General features: G+C 39.1%; 1 protein-coding gene across 1 annotated transcript in view; it reads left to right on the top strand.

The window, feature by feature from the left end:
* FGD3 (FYVE, RhoGEF and PH domain containing 3) overlaps positions 1–16,755 on the top strand; it is a gene marked incomplete at its 5' end in the record, with an annotated part of 116,519 nt that overhangs the window by 66,696 nt on the left and 33,068 nt on the right. The window contains 5 exons of the mRNA XM_079965022.1: positions 8,060–8,149; positions 8,762–8,898; positions 11,024–11,180; positions 12,673–12,811; positions 14,686–14,744. Coding sequence (XP_079821148.1) covers positions 8,060–8,149; positions 8,762–8,898; positions 11,024–11,180; positions 12,673–12,811; positions 14,686–14,744 — 582 coding nt within the window. The remainder of the gene's footprint in view (positions 1–8,059; positions 8,150–8,761; positions 8,899–11,023; positions 11,181–12,672; positions 12,812–14,685; positions 14,745–16,755) is intronic.

Genomic DNA, 16,755 nt, shown 5'->3' with positions numbered 1-16,755 from the left:
CCGCATTCCATATCGGAGTGAGAGCCGGGTCCCGAGACAAACTGTATGTGAAGCCTGTTCACCACCCCCATCCCTGGGAGGAATTTGCAGGGATAATTACCCTCAATCATCCTTGTTTTTCCTTCGCCAACCATCTCTCGCTGTCGTGGGGGCTGCCTCCAATAAGGCAGAGTGGAACTGGAAGCCTGTTAGACTGAAATGTGACTGCTGTTGTCATTTTGAAATCTGCAGCATATAGGCCAGCAGCTTCATGGTTGATACTCAAAACTTCCGGACATGCAAAGATGGGCAGAGGGAAGGGCAGACAAAGCAAGTTGATACCACAGTTTCTTTTCACTCTCCATTAAGCACTGGTCTATTATTTTCTTTTTTGGAGAATGGGTATGTGTCTCTATTCAGAGGTTCCCTTTCCCTTTTAGCTCCTGTCTGTGTCACTGATGTGATTAAGAAGTAAAGATTTTCACATAGACAAATTTTTACATGCACAGACTTCGGAAATATTATTATAGAAGATGCTCCTTATACACTGATTCCTGGAGCTGCTAGCAGTGCCAGAAACCACAACTGGGGGAAGTGCTGTTACACTCATGTCCTGCTTCCCATATGCATCTGATTGGGCACTGTGAGAGCAGGATGCTGGACTGCATAGCCCTTATCCTAATTCTGCAGGGCTTTTCTTCTGATGACCTGTTACCAGAGTTCAGTAACCATGCTGTAAGAGCTGTTCAACAGTGAAACGGTCTCCCTCGGGAGGTAGTGGACTCTCCTTTCTTGGAGGTTTTTAAGTAGAGGTTGGAAGCCCATCTGTCATGTATGCTTTAGTTGTGATTCCTGCAATGCACGGGAGTTGGGATTGGATGTCCATTGGGATCTCTTCCAAAGCTACAATTCTATGAAATACTCGTCTCACCATATTGATAAGTCAATGATTGCTCAGCTGCCCCAAAACCTAAAATAATGTTTTCAATCAACAATAATAAATTTATGTGGCTTCTTTTTGCCCTGAAGCTTATCATGTACATCTGCAACATGGTCCATAGGGATGACTGTATTAATAGTCTTTAGTCGCAACAATAAAGATACTACAAGGCTCTTGGTTATTTTCAAGAAGATGTCATTCAAAATCCAGATTGACTCCAAACTATTATTAAGCCAGTGGCCACCATGGGGATGTCTTGATTTATTTAACTCATTTATATACAGCTTTCTATCAATAGATCTTGAAGGATTTGGGTCTACACAGGAGATCTAGGAGGAGATGTCATGAGTTATAAAATGAGAGGATGAAATGAATCATTAAGTATGGGTACTTGCACAGCTTCTAGTGATGGGGGTGATTTAAAAGATGTATATTCCATATTTAGGCAGAACTTCTAAAGCAGTTTACAGTTTTGTTAGCAAGCATAGCATTAATAGAATCATAAGTAACATTATGAGTTCAAATAGCCATAAAGACATAGTTTGGTACCTTTCCCCATCAGAGATATAGTGAGTACTGCAATTGACTCACTTGGGCTTAGGCTCTGAAATAGTTTGTTTCTTTATCCATATGCCTGAGACTAATCAGTGTATTAATATGAGTCAAGTCAGAAGAAAGGGCAAGAAACATTGATTTTGGTGTCATTGCAACCATTAATGGTAGAGTAATGGCCAACATTAAGGCAAAACCTGGGAGTATATTCTGAAGAATGCAGTCTCTCAGTGTGTGTGCTTTGCTCTAGAATATACCATGATGAACGAACACAGTCTCCAATATAATAAAATATGTCATGGCAAAAAAATTAATTTATAGATATGGAGCTAGTAATATCTATATAGTGGGAGTCCAGATTTAATTACGACCATAGCTGATTGATCTTTAAGTACACATCAATCCTTAGGATCAGTTTTCCCTATTTTATTATCTATGCATACCTAGATGCCCCATACTTATGTGAGATGCATCATATAATCAATGCATTTTATTAATAAACATCTTAATTGAATAATACATTTTATTAATATACATATTAATATAATGCATTATTTTAACAAATAATGTGGGGCCTTTTGACCTTTCCCACTGAATAAAAATGGGAAATAAATAACTTTACAACTGCAACATAAAGCTTAGAATATTTTTAACCTGAACCTTTAAATTGGCAATATATATGGAAGGAATTTTAAATTAGTTTGACCAAATGTTTTGAATGGCTTTCATTTAGTTGGAAGTTAAATTTCCCCATGTTCAATTATATCAGCATCTCATATATGTTTGACTCTTCCTCCAACATTGTATGATACTGGGCTACGTTTTGTTTGTATACTATGCAGATGTGATGTGGCTTTTTTAAAAATACCCATGGCATCCCTGTTCAAATGCCTTCTTCTATAGACCTGAAGATGCAAAGTACAGTGAGGCTTTCTCTGAAGCAGGGACTCACACCTCATACAAGTTGACTTTTTTCTTTTTTTTAATCTGCTAACCTTTCTCCTTCTTTGCAACCCATATCGTTCCATCCCTCCCATCCCTGTTCACCTTCTTTCTCAGCATTCTGTAGAGCACGTTCCACAAGAGGGTCTAGAAATAGACTGGGGAGGGAGGACCATGGGCCTTAGGTATGCAGGACTCATTCACTTCCTGCTGTTGTGGGGTAAATGCTAGGAGTACAGTGGTACCTCGGGTTACATACGCTTCAGGTTACATAAGCTTCAGGTTACAGACTCTGCTAACCCAGAAATATTACCTCAGGTTAAGAACTTTGCTTCAGGATGAGAACAGAAATCGTGCTCTGGCAGTGCAGCAGCAGCAGGAGGCCCCATTAGCTAAAGTGGTGCTTCAGGTTAAGAACAGTTTCAGGTTAAGAATGGACCTCCAGAACGAATTAAGTACTTAACCTGAGGTACCACTGTATTACTATTTGGAGAACTAGAATTGTAACGTTAAAGGCAGATTTCATTCAAACTAAAAATGGGAAATTATTAATGTTACTTCATTACATTTCCCCTCTTTCCTTTCTTCTTTCACGGAATCCAAGGTAGCCCACCTAGATACTGGCTAGAAGCAGACCTGCTCAGCTCCAACAGGGTGGCAGCTTCATTTGCCTTCAGACAATACCCTAGGGCCCAGTACATTCCAACAGCACGTGAATTGCCTGTGTTCTTCTGCAGTGGTATGGCATGCCCTAAAATTAGCTAAATGAGGAAAGTAAACCCTGTGTTAACCCAGTTTCTGATTCCCTGCTTTGTTAAAAAAAAAGTGCACTTGGATTTTGGGCAGTTCTACATGCAGGTATTATCATCACCATCATGTTGTGTACGCTAATAATTTAGTACACCTGATCCATGTAAGCCACGGTGAAAGGATTAATATTGATAGGCAAAACATTGCATTGCATTCATTGCACAGCAGCTGCTTTCTGCACTAAAGCTCTGGACAGGAAATGTGGTAAGTTCCTGAGCAAATGTGTCTGATAGCCTGTCTTGCTCTGGGGACTCCAGAATGTTGTTGACATCACTTAACCAGAAATGACACAGTTGAAGTAATTAATATAACTAGCTTTGGGGAATAAAGGAGGACCAGCAATGTCACAAGAAGAGTCTTAAGTGGAGCACTTGAGAGGCTGCTTCCACTCCCACCCCAATTTCAATTTTCTTTACTCTTTTTAAAACCAGGATAAGGATTCTTGATCACATTGATGTGTGCTGTTTTCTGGGCATTTCCTGGTGTGGTGTAGGCATTCTTAATGTAGAGAGGTACATTGTTGCAAGTTTGATGAGGCAATCTTCAAAGGACTGAGCTACTCTTTATAATTTTGAGTAGAAACCTCTTGAAAACACTAATCCAGGTTTTCATTTGCTCTATTGCCCCTCTTCATCTCCTAAACTAGTGTCTTTTTGTAGTTTGCATAACAATTATTTTTCAATAGCATTTTTCAGTGTTCCTTTTATATTGTACTCTGTTCAAAATAAACCTTTTCTCTGTAGTCATTGCAACAGTAGCTGACTACTGTGATGATAATTGGCAAGAGCTTCATTATATGAAGGCAGGTCATTGATCTGTCTAATCCAGCAGTCTTCGGTCTATTAGACTCAGATCCTCCTTTAATCCAAACATGTGTTTGGAAGCCTGCTCATTAATTTCCCCTCCATATATTTGTATGTGGTAGTGCTGCTGTTGCAACCCATCCTTTGTAGAGGATAAGGCTCTTAATGGCTACTAGCTATTAATGGCTACTATGTTCTGCTTCCACTATCAGAGGCGGCTTGTCTCTGAATACCAGTTGCTGGTGGTGGTGGTGGTGGGGCTGTTGTTCTCAGGTCCTGTTTCTGGGCTTTTCAGAGATATTTGGTAGGCCACTGGGAGTATAGGATGTTGGACTAGGTGAGGAGAGGGAGACTTTCTGTTCTTCATCAGGCAATGGCGTTCCCACCTGCCTTGCTCCACCCTCCAGCCCTGGAAGCCTTTCCCAGACCATGACTTTGAGAACAGCAGCAGCAGAAGAGCGAAGTTCAGGGATATTTTTTAAAAGTTTTATAAGTTGTGCATCCTTGTTTCTCAATTTGATATTTTTACATGGTTTTGTATGTTTGGTGGTATTTTATGCATTGTGATTTGCTGTTATTTTTACTGATTATAGATTGGTAATTCTTTATTGTGGTTGATAAGTGTAAACTGTTTAATTATTATTTGCTGAAGTTTAATTTTACTGTTTACTATGAGATTCTGATGGATTGTTGAATGTTGCTTTGTTTGATATAAGTTGTTGATTTTAAAGTTATTGAGACTTTTTATATTGGTTCAGATTGCTACTATTATTTTATTATGTTTTTATATGTGTTGGGAGCTGCCCAGAGTGGCTGGGGCACTCCAGCCAGATGGGTGGAGTATAATTATAGTTATAATTATAATTAGCCCTGGAGAGACCCACCAGTGTTCTTCTTATGCTCTTATCAAGTCATGACCCAATAATGGGCCAGAACACACCAGTTGAAAACCAGTGATCTAACCTGATTCGGGACGTGGGTGGCACTGTGGGTTAAACCACAGAACCTAGGACTTGCCGATCAGAAGGTCGGTGGTTCGAATCCCTGCAACGGGGTGAGCTCCCATTGCTCGGTCCCTGCTCCTGCCAACCTAGCAGTTTGAAAGCACGTCAAAGTGCAAGTAGAGAAATAGATATTGCTCCGGTGAGAAGGTAAACGGCGTTTCCGTGTGCTGCTCTGGTTCGCCAGAAGCGGCTTAGTCATGCTGCCACATGACCCAGAAGCTGCTCGCTGGCTCCCTCTGCCAATAAAGCGAGATGAGCGCCGCAACCCCAGAGTCGGTCACGACTGGACCTAATGGTCAGGGGTCCCTTTAACTTTACCTTTACCTTTAACCTGAAGCCAGTCATTTTGACTGCTGGCCAAGGTCTCTGCAGAGAGGTATTTCCCAGCCTATTACCTGAGATCCTTCAGTGTGAGTCATTGAACTTGGGACCTTGGGCATGAAAAACCATTTGAGCACAGCATCCAGATTATTTCACAAAATGATAGGTTCTCTATTCTTTTGCCATGATCACTACTCTTTTTCACTCAGCTTAGTTTGAGTGTTGATGCTGGGGTAGAGATGCCATTCCATGTCACTCTAGCATGTCTTTACCCATAAGTCTCCTTTGTTCTATTTCTGCCTTAATCTGTGATTATTATTTTTAAATCACAACTTTAAAAGAATACGTATTTTAAATTGTATTTTCTCTCAAAATACACATGTTAAGTTTTTTTTTAACCTAAAAGAATTGTTGCAGATGGTCATCTGTCCTGTATGATCTAGTTGAGATTCCTGCAATGCAGAGGATTAGATTGGATGACCCCATAATTCTAGGAAATGTGAATACTGGTGGATTACTGAGTTCTTATCTACACATTAGTCAAGAGGCAATGATAAGGTCAATTCATAATGGAATACAGAAAAACAGATACTTGAGAAATTCGGTGTTGAAATACACTGGATCACATCAAATTGTTTTTCCTTAAGTTATCCACTGTTTCTATAGTGGAAAGATGAAGAGAAGTAAATTATTGATATTTATTAAAATCCAAATAATTATCCAATTTAATGGCATTATTCTTAATTTGCTCTAATCTTGGCAGACTGATACAGTACTTTGCTGTGCATTCTGTTTAGAATGCCCCCCTGTGAGAAAATGGGCAATAATAAACAATTAATGGGCACATTTGTGTGTAAAATACTGAAATGAAAATACTGATTAATCTTGCTAACTTTTAAAGATAGTGTTCCTGAAAGTAAGAAATGCCTCATTCCACATCACTCTTTTATGGAGTCTTATTTTATGCTATAAGGCATCAATGTCATTGAGCATTTATTAGAACCTGAACACACATGACTGAATAATTGTGTGTCTTCTCTGTCGTTTGTCCAATGAAAACTGACAAGAAGGAGCTTATTAGCTTTGATAATGTCTCTCTGACTGACATTGCTGACGTTGTATATGGGATATCTCAGCCTGGATACTTCTAAAAGAAGAAATGACATGAAAGTGATTGATTTTAGCGATTTTGCAAGTGTGTGCCCATGTTCAAGCACAACTGCCATACTATTTTAATTGGTTAATAACTGGACTGGTAATAAAAAAGTGGAAAGAAGAGATATGGAAATATTCTATATTAGTGCTAAATCGTAGGAATGAGAGAGGCCCAGGCATATCTTGTATGGAGATAAATAACCTAATCAAGTGAAGATTTTCTATTCATTGAAGCCTATTGTTTTTGGAGATGAAAGACAGTTGCCATGTGATGAACACTTCAACTGACCAGGTTATCGTATTTTATTAGCTATCAGGGTGTAAAGAGCGGGATTGTCTCAGTTCACTTACTTGGTCTTCACTTCCTTTGCCTTCTTCTCTTCTTGCTGGTGAGCAGTGTTATATCCTGAGGAGGAAGCAGAATAGAATAATAGTTGTGAATGTGTCTGCATAAACCCTGAAATCCGGAGATGAAGTTCTGGGCTGAGAACTTAAGCAGCTTCATATCCTTGCTCTAATCAAGTGTGATGCTTTGCTGTTACCATCAGCCTTGGTAACAAATAAACTTGGCATGTGATGCAGAGCTTAGGAGGTGCAGGGTGCCTTAAATTGAAAAGTTTTTTTATTCCAAAGCCACCTGTTAGAGTTTTGTCATCAGATTTGCTCAGACCAGAAGTCAATAAGGAAGTTTTGAAAAACCAACACTGCATTGCAAGGATTAGGTATTTCTATCTAGTTTTCTGAAACCAGCAATTTGGAGCCTTATTTTTTTTAAAAAAGTTGAGAGTGGTTTTGTCTTTTTTTTGTTTGCCCCAATGCATGGACTATAACTTCTTTTTTCCTAGTGAGAACGGATTTCAGGGCTAGAGAGACATGGTAACAACAACAACAACAACAACAACAACAACAACAATCCATAAACACCTTTTAACTTTTTTGTTCCTCATAAAAGCATTTGATTAGCTATTGACTATGCAAGCTCAAAAATCAGTAAGAAAGCCTGTTTTACTTTGCCCCTAAACATGTTTGCTTTTCCCTTTTCATTTCTTGGGGTTTTTTGTTTGTTTGTTTGTTTGTTTGTTTGTTTGTTTTAAAATGAAGCAGCGGCAGCAATGTTTTAAGGCCATCAGTTGAATTTGGACATTTTCTGTGGAGGCGATTACCACTAACGAACCACAGGAAAGGCATACTTTGATTTCTTCCCTCTTTTTGCTCCACATCATACTAAATTTTAGTAAAGGATGCCTTGTGAGAGGGTTCCATCGTTCACATTTGATGACAATGAGTGAAATATGCAAATTAGATGGTTCTAACTATACTGTAAGAGGTTGCTCTGTATTAAATTGATTTTAGAGAAACAGTGAAACATGCACCATCCATAAAGAGATTCATGAACCATCCAAATGTATACTTCATCAGCTCAGTAAAATGGAAGACTTTTTATGGTAGTGTGCACTTCATCAGCTGCAAGAACATAATATGAAAACGATTACTTCCTCAGCATTTGTAATCTTGACTGAAAATTCACATTGCCTTTTTCATGTTGTCTGCAGTGTTCGGAGCCACAGAAGCTGTTTAACATTGCAAGTGAACTTCTTCATACGGAAGAAGCTTATGTTAAAAGGCTTCATCTTCTGGATCAGGTAAGTCTACTTCTATATGGGAAATTGGCCTTGCTAAAAACTTGTAAGAAAACTTAATTTTTCTCTACTAGAGCAGTTCTAGTATGTCTGTATAGCTGATGGTAGTTATTTTGGACAATTAACTTCCTCAAAAGTCAAATTTATCTGCAATAGCTGAGTCAGATGTCTGTTGTCTTTTAACCAATTGTGCAATGTCTTGTGTGGAAGTAGAAAAATATATAATTGGACCACATTGTAAAGAAACCTTTCCATTTAGCCTCTTTCTTTCTTTCACTAGTTTTTTTGTCTAGCCAAATGTTAATTAAAAATGATACTTGAAAATATTTGTAAAGCACCTTTATATGTTAAATCCATGTTTTTTTCTTTAGTTGGCTTTCACTCTAAATGGCTAACATAACAAATGGCTTTGAAATAAGCAGGTGGCAGATTTATTGGAAATATATATGGATGTCTTTAGTTGAGGAGTCCTTCTAACCAGCTAGACATGTCTGTTGAATACATCTTGGGGAGAAATTCAAAAATCCATATCCGTTATCTGTCAACATCCAGCTGCTTAAACTAGTATAAATAATATACTTTTGGTTCTGATGTTGTGTGTGTGTTTTGGTGCAGGTTTTTTGCACTAAATTGTTTGAGGCGGGGATTCCACCTGATGTGGTAACAGGAATCTTTTCAAATATTTCTTCCATCTATCGCTTCCACGAACAGTTTCTTCTGCCTGAGCTCAAAACAAGGATTACAGATGAGTGGTGGGTAAATGAAGGACTACAAACAAATGTTTCTATGTTAAGAATTTCCTAGAAGCTAAAAACGTCCACTTCTGTAACATGCTAGCACAACAAAATATAATGCACTGTTATTGGTATGTATCTGTATGTCACATCTTAACACTCCTGAGTGTTCCATGAACTTTACAAAATGAAGTTCAGGAGATGGCCCTCCTGAAATAGTTCCACCATGTGGTTTCACTGGCTTTGAAACCCCTGCTGCATCTGAAACTATGGCACCAACTAAGCCTCGCCCACATTAGCACAAGCTTCTATCTTGTTTTGCTTTCCTCTGTCTTTTCAGAGGCAGGGATCAGCAGCTGGTGCAGGAACAATGCTCTTTCTCATTGTTTTCAGTGTTAGGCACTGTTCCATGCTTGCATCTGAACTGCATGCTTGGAGCTAGCCTCAGGGAAGCCCATCTTTGTGAAAGCTCCATTTCCAAATCTAGCATACAAAGCCTTGGGTCAAAGCCTTGGCTGGGAAATAGAAATGCACCATAAGCACACAAATGTCTTTGGTAAAAGTATTCCCTAATAAGAATTCATACGTGGAGATAGCTATCTGTTTAGTTTTTTGTGACTAATTCACATCCGCAGCCAAAAATGCAGCGAGGCCTGTGCTCAGGCCCCTTTGACGTGTCCTTTAAAAAGACATTGTATACTTCGCTTATTGAAAAACATATATTTAGATCGTTAAAAAGTTTTGGTCGAGTTCCTGTAAGGCAGGGTTGTCCAACAGGTTGATCGGGATCCCCGGGAGGTTGCAGTCAATTGCTGTCAATCGCGGGCTCATTTCCCTTTGCTTTTGCCTAAGAGCACCTGGGGCCCCTCTCCTCTGCCTGTATTTTCTCCTGATCTCTGTAACGTAAGACAGATTTTTGCTGTTCTGCTAAATGTTTCCCGTTCCCGCTAAAAGTCCCCCCCCAAAAAAAAACGAAACCCCAACAAAATGGGGCATTTCCCCTCCCTAAAAAAGCTCAACAACTTTGACCGGAACCCCTAAAAACCCCTAAAAAGGGTGGTAGATCATTGCCAGATTTTAATTCTGAAAGTAGATTGCAGTCTCTTGGGAGTTGGCCACCCCTGCTCTAAGGAAATAAAGCTGTCCTTGGGTAAGAGGACAGCTCCTCATAAGGATGAGAACCTGGTTAAAAGACAGGCAAAAGATACGTATAAACGAATTTTCATAATGAACAGAGGTGTAACCATGGCTGTCCCTCGTGAATCTTCATTGCTGTTTAACTTGTTCTAAACAAATGTGAATAATGTGATAGCAGCCATAAGACACCAAATCATTCAGATTGGTCAGTCCCGGGTATTAAAGCATAGGAAAGAGAATAAAGTTTAATAGAGAACGGGAATACAATTTCCTAAACATTTATGAAACTACAGCATCAGTCCTTGAGAAGGGGCAGGGTGATTGTTGCTCCCTGCTTGCAATAATGCTGTACTTGCTAGGATGGGGTGGGGTGAGATTGGAGGAGCTGCAGCTTGGCAACAGGGCATTTTTGTGCCTGTGGGGCCATCACTGCCATTCTAGAGCTCCCCATCTTCATTACTGCCAGCTCCAATGCCAGGAGGCTGCTGCTGCTGCTCCCCCCATACACCACTGCTGTGGAGACTCCAACTGGTGTTTGCCTGTAGAATTGTAGAGTTGGAAGGCACCCCGGGGCCATCTAGTTCAACCCCCTGCAATGCAGGAATCTTAACACACGATCCCTCATCCAGTTTGAAACGATACTGTGCCCTGCTTAGCTTGGCAAACGTGCTAGCAGCTTTACTGCCACACAACTTGATGCGAGATAATTCAAATATGCACTTTTACAAAACTTGCCATTTTGAATTCCAAATGGTGTAATAATAGAAGCACTTGTTTACAAAAGAATTGAAGTGTTGTTTTCAGACTTGTGTGTTTAATTTTGATGCAAGTGAGTAAGTAGGATTTCCCCCCATCCACATCATTTTAACTATACTTGTAATTTATGAAGATCAATTATATCAGACTGCATTCAAACATAGGATGTGTAATTGTAGTTGCCAGCTGATGTCATATTTCATTTCTGTGTTTTTCTTTAAATTTGTCTTGTTATTTCTTCTGTCTACAGGAATACAAACCCAAGGCTCGGAGACATCGTCCAAAAACTTGCTCCATTTCTGAAGATGTATGGAGAATATGTAAAGAATTTTGACAGAGCAATGGACATGGTGAACACATGGATGCAGAGATCTGTTCCTTTTAAAGCTGTTATTCAAAACATACAGGTATAAATCATTTGTACTTATCACAGTCCATGCCTTGTTGACATTACACATGCGAGGGAGTGAAACCAGAAAAAGTTCCATTCCACACACTTATGGTATCATATACTGGATAGGTCTGCCTGTGTAGCTCTGTAGCCAAGAAAACCTTTTAGGGAAGGCAGGGTTGATTTCAGTGACATGTGATTGTGCCAGCTAGATCTCTGGCCAGCTCATTGGTTTTACACAGAGTATTGTAATAAATATAAACCATTAAATGGGCATATGAAATTTATTATTATAAACTCTGAATTGAAGCCAGGCTTAAAAGGAAAATAACTTCCTTGAAGAAGCCATTTTTTATGGCTAGACTTAGTGTTATGTCTGAACCTGAGATCATGGTTTATTTCTTCTAGACAAGCCGTGAACAGTAAGACCTTCGTTTCAGGTCATGGTTTGTCCAGAGCAAAATAAACCACGATCCTGGATTCAGAAATAACGCTAAGCTAAGCCTGAGTACTGTAAGCTAAGCCTACAGTAGTAGGACCAGAGGAGAAACAAAGCTGCTACAGCCTTCTAACTGGGAACCATCAACATTTGCTGGCTTGCATTAATCCATAGTTTAAGATAAACCTGTTTTTCTCTTCATGCATAGTCATTATATTGATCAATGTATTCCATCATAATTAACTTGCAGACTTTGAGTTGAATCCAATGTTAGTTTTGCTTAGAGCAGACTAGTTTAAATTAATAGACATGTGTAACTTAGGTCCATTAATTTCAATGGGTAGGATTTGTCTATTGAGTCCCAGTCAGCAGCAGAAGCCCTGTGCAAGGATTTCTTCCTGCACAGTGAGCCTCCTTCCCTCTCCTCCCCCTGGATGCCCCCCTACGGCTCCCTAAAGTGACTGGTGGTGGTGGTAGGGTGGTCCTGAGAACTCCCAGAACAGTGGATGGTGGGAGGAGATAGGGGATTGTTCTGCCCAGTAAGGTGAAATACTTGCACTGGTGGAATGATCAGAAGAGCTTGATGTTGACTTCCTTCCATTGGGTCTATTCTGTATACAACACTTCGTACTTCTTTGTTTTGTGATGAATATACCACTGAGAAATAATGAAATAAATAATACTGTTACGGGAAACATGAATTGGGTAGTAGATATGGGGATGGACTGCTGTACTGGACTGAGCCTAGGTTGAAACCAAGGTATCAGTAAGAGATGCCTTTAGGCCTGGATCCAGCATGACATAGTAACTAAATGTCCTTTCCTTTCCTTCCTCTTTTTATTATGATGATAATTTGTACATCTGAAAGAAGTTCTATAGAACACTTTGCTTGATTCTGTATTTACCTTGCCATGACCGCCAGCATCTTTATGATAATTTAAAAAAACTGACTAATTAAGCATATGAACATCTTTCTACAGTCCTACATCATTAAATGGTTTAAGTACATGGATATGGCAAAAGAAAAAAAAATTGTTCAGAAAATCAGCCTGTTTTCCTTTAATTACAGAAAGAAGAAATATGTGGAAACTTGACATTACAGCATCACATGCTGGAACCTGTACAGAGAATTCCACGCTATGAGCTTCTCCTAAAGGATTACCTTAAAAAACTTCCTGAAGAGTCACTAGACCGAAAAGATGCTGAAAGTATGTACAGTTTTCATTCACATGGTTCAGCATCTTATTCTGTGTGGGGGCATAAATATGCATCATGTTATAGCTTTTCAAAATTAAACCTTTTCCTCTTTTGTCAAAATCTGACAACACCACTCTTTGAATGATGGATTTCTATTGTGGACCTGTTAAACCAAACGTGTCATTTCTTTTTTACTTAGTGCACAGCACCTGATACATACCTATTGCATGATAATGATAGTTCCAATCAACTTATTCTCTGGTAGTGAAGCTTCTGACACCAGTTTTCTGAAGTGTCATGATGGCGCATAACGTTTCCTGACATTTCAACTGTTTGCCAGCCAACTTTTTTGAGAGAGAAACTGAAGTTTCTGATTGGGTAGGATTTCAACTTTACACAGGGACAGAAATAGATTTGAGAGGAGACTCAGTATAAGGAAGATATCATTGGAAATGGGTAAACTAACAGGCAGGAACTCAAGAGGCAATGGAGCTGGGAGAACATGGGCATGGGAGTGAGAAAGGAATCTGAGACAAGGAGAAAGACAGTGGGTCACAATTGATGCTAGGTTTAGATCCTTAAAGTAATTGATTGGTAGCAATCATCTAGTTCAGGGATGGGCAAATTGTGCCCTCCAGATGTTGTTGGACTCCAAATCCCATCAACCCAAGACTGTGTGACCATTTTTGTGTTTTTATATTGCAAACTGTCTTGTGATCATCAGATATATAAAATTTAATAACAATAACAATAATAATTAAATAAATGTGGAGTGGCATAGGTTCCCATCTGCTGATCTATATCTTTTGAATGCCATAATACATTATTCTATGTGTTACATGTAAAAAACATATATTTGGCCATTTCCCCCCTAGGTGCTATGAGTTGGATGTACGATTCTTCCTGTTCAAAAGTATCCAGGCCAGTTCATGCAATCCTCCCACCCACATATATAGACTCAGCATGTGCTGGGACAGAGAGGCAAGCCTTCCTCCTCTAGCTTGCCATACACTCAGTCTTGCTTGATCTGCTTTGTATGCTTAACTGGCTGAAAGTCTAATGTGGTATCAGTTCCCCTGCAGGTTTCCTTCCACAAAGAAAAGTACAGACAAAAGGCAACTTGCAGTTCCTGATGCTGATTCTGGGCAACTGAAGAGAAGCATTTGCTAAAGACAGCTTCCTTCTATATAATGAATATGTGCCTTGGAAGCACACAACCAGAAAAGGCACAAATTATGTTTCAGATGTGAAACACCTTCAGAGAGGTGTTTGAGGCTGGGCTTGAACATTAAGAACCTACATTAACACCAACCATAAATTAGGGAAAATAAATTCCTCTTCCTGCACAGGAAGTTGTATAAATAGGGCTGTGCCTAAGCAAAATAACTGTTCATATATTGCATGCTTTCCTCTCTTGGTAATTTACTGGGTAATTTACTGTTGCCCACTGTTTACAGGGGACTCTCGACTCACGCGGTAGTTACATTCTGGGTATAACACATAAAACCAAAATCGCATTGGGTCAAAACACATTGGGTTCAATGGCAGGTAGGATTGCCAAAGTCATTTTGCCTGGAACACCCTCCCTCCTTCCCCTTTTTATTTATTTTTTAAATTATTTTGCCAAGCATGCAAATCTGAATGCACACAAGTTGCTGTGCTACTTATTTCAGATATTATAAATGTGTCCTATGTTAATACTCTTGCATACACACTTGACCCTCACAAGCACAGGAATATGATGCAATGGATTTGTCCTTACAAACCTGTCATTTATGTGCAGCCGCATTTTTACAGAAATGCTGTACACATCAGGGAAATAAAAAACTGCACTATTAACTGATAACGATCTCGAGAATGTGTAACTGCTGCTGCTTTATTGCAGAATCACTGGAGCTCATTTCTACTGCGGCAAACCATTCAAACGCAGCCATCCGAAAGATGGTGAGTAGAAATTGTGTAACTGAATCATCACCTGAGCCATTAACTGAGCTTCCTATTTGAACCAGTGGTTTTCTCATGACTACATGAAGACTTAATGTTGGTTTTTCATACTTATTCAAACTTTCTAGATCAAACTGAAGTATAAATTAGTGCCTTTCTAGAGTTATTATCTATTATTTATGTATATGAGGTCTGTCCCCCTGGCATTTTCTCTCTTGTGACTGATACTAATTTATGTAGCCATTTTCAAAAACTCCAATTTTTGTTGTAGTTTCTTTCCTGTGTATTCTAAAAATGTTCATAAGTTTTAGCATACTTAAAATATTCAGCCGTTGTTCTTACAAATGAAACAGGCCAATTAGGGTTTGACCCTATATATGGCAGAGAGCAGGTCCATATATTTACCTTTTTAACCCATATATGAATATGAACATATATGAGATAGGTGTTGTGTGAAATTGCAATTGCCCGTGACCCTAATACCATTTTGGGGGCAGGAGGTATTCTCGTCATTAGGCAAATGAATGCATGGCTCACAATGAGCTTATTTACAGTGTGGCAAGTGGACATGTTCCTAAGGTTCATTCCCGCTCTGCCAAGTGAAAAATAAGCCAAACCCAAATTAAAGACCATGCTTCTGTCATTAAGAAGACATATATAAAGACAGTTGTTTATAACTGTAGAGCCTATAAGAAATGTAACAATGATGGAATAAGCAGCAGAGCATATGCTTTGCCTACAGAAGTTTCTGGTTTCAATACCTGCAGAGCTTCTCTGAGTGCTAGTGTTCATGTGGTTGAGCAGATGACATCTCAGTTAGTCAAACTCTGAATGGCAGGCTTAGTCTGGTTTCCAAAATGGCAATGTATGCACTAACTGCAAATAAGAACATTTACAAAGATTAGCAATACTTCTTTGTAATCGTGTTGAAACACTGAAAATGCATAAAACTTTGTGTGTGTGCGCGCGCATGCGTGTACACAATACTGAGACAATTTCTATAAGATCCAAGCTTTGTGTATGTGTTTATTTAATAAAATCATCCTGCCTTGTCTTGAAAACATTTTAAAGAAAATGCAAGGTTTGTTTTAGATGTTACATATTTACTTGTCTAATTTTACCTCCCAGCAACAATTCTGTTTTTGTAAGAAATAATTATAGGCAATGTTTTAAATGAACCCACTTGTTTCTCACTCTGGGCGTTCTTTACAGGAAGTAGTTGTGGCTTCTTCTCTTTCTCAGATTCACAAGTTAGAGGTGTTTTCATCTTCCTTATTGAGACACTATTATTCTTGCACAGGCGTAGGGAACATTTACATTCAAGGGCTCTCTTATCTTGCCAGTGCTCCGAGTGCCAAGTGGATGGGATCAAAGGCTGGCAATAGTAAAGAAACCATGCCGCTTGCAACACACACATATAGCAAGGCATGGGGAACAGTTGCTAAGGAAGCTGAAGTGTGTGTAGTGTGTAGTTTTAATCCTATCAATGTTTAATTGTTTTTTAATTATTGTTTTTAGTGGTTTTTAATGTACTTGTAAGCCGCCTTGAACTATGTCAGGGGAAATGGGGTGGGGGATTAAGAACAACAACAACAACAACAACAACCCTGAGAAGAATTTGGTTGTCAGGAAAAATTTAATGGCTGCACTGGATATTGGTGTACAGACCTTTGTGACACATATAAGGCAGGCCCTACTTGCTAAAATTCATATGTGGGCATCAGATCCCCATGAAAGTGTCTTTCTCTAGCTTCCAGCTCTTATTACTGCTGCTATGAGGGCTAGAATTTTATCTTCTTTATGATTTTGGGAATCAATTTCCTGACTACTTTGACAGAAGAGCTGTTTGGGATTCTGTGGCAATGCAATGAAGTACCAAGAGATGATTAAAATAGAGAGGATTAAATGCTTTATGTTGCTAGAGTGCATTCTGTTTTCATGGTTGCTTTTTTAAGGCTGTGAAAAATCATGGACTTGCACTGTTTATTTCTTCTTTCATGTGTTTTTTTGT

Source organism: Podarcis cretensis (genome assembly GCF_951804945.1).
Source record: "Podarcis cretensis genome assembly, chromosome: 2".
NCBI lineage: Eukaryota > Metazoa > Chordata > Lepidosauria > Squamata > Lacertidae > Podarcis > Podarcis cretensis.
Note: the sequence above shows the minus strand (reverse complement) of the source record. Positions and strands in the feature narration are given on the sequence as shown.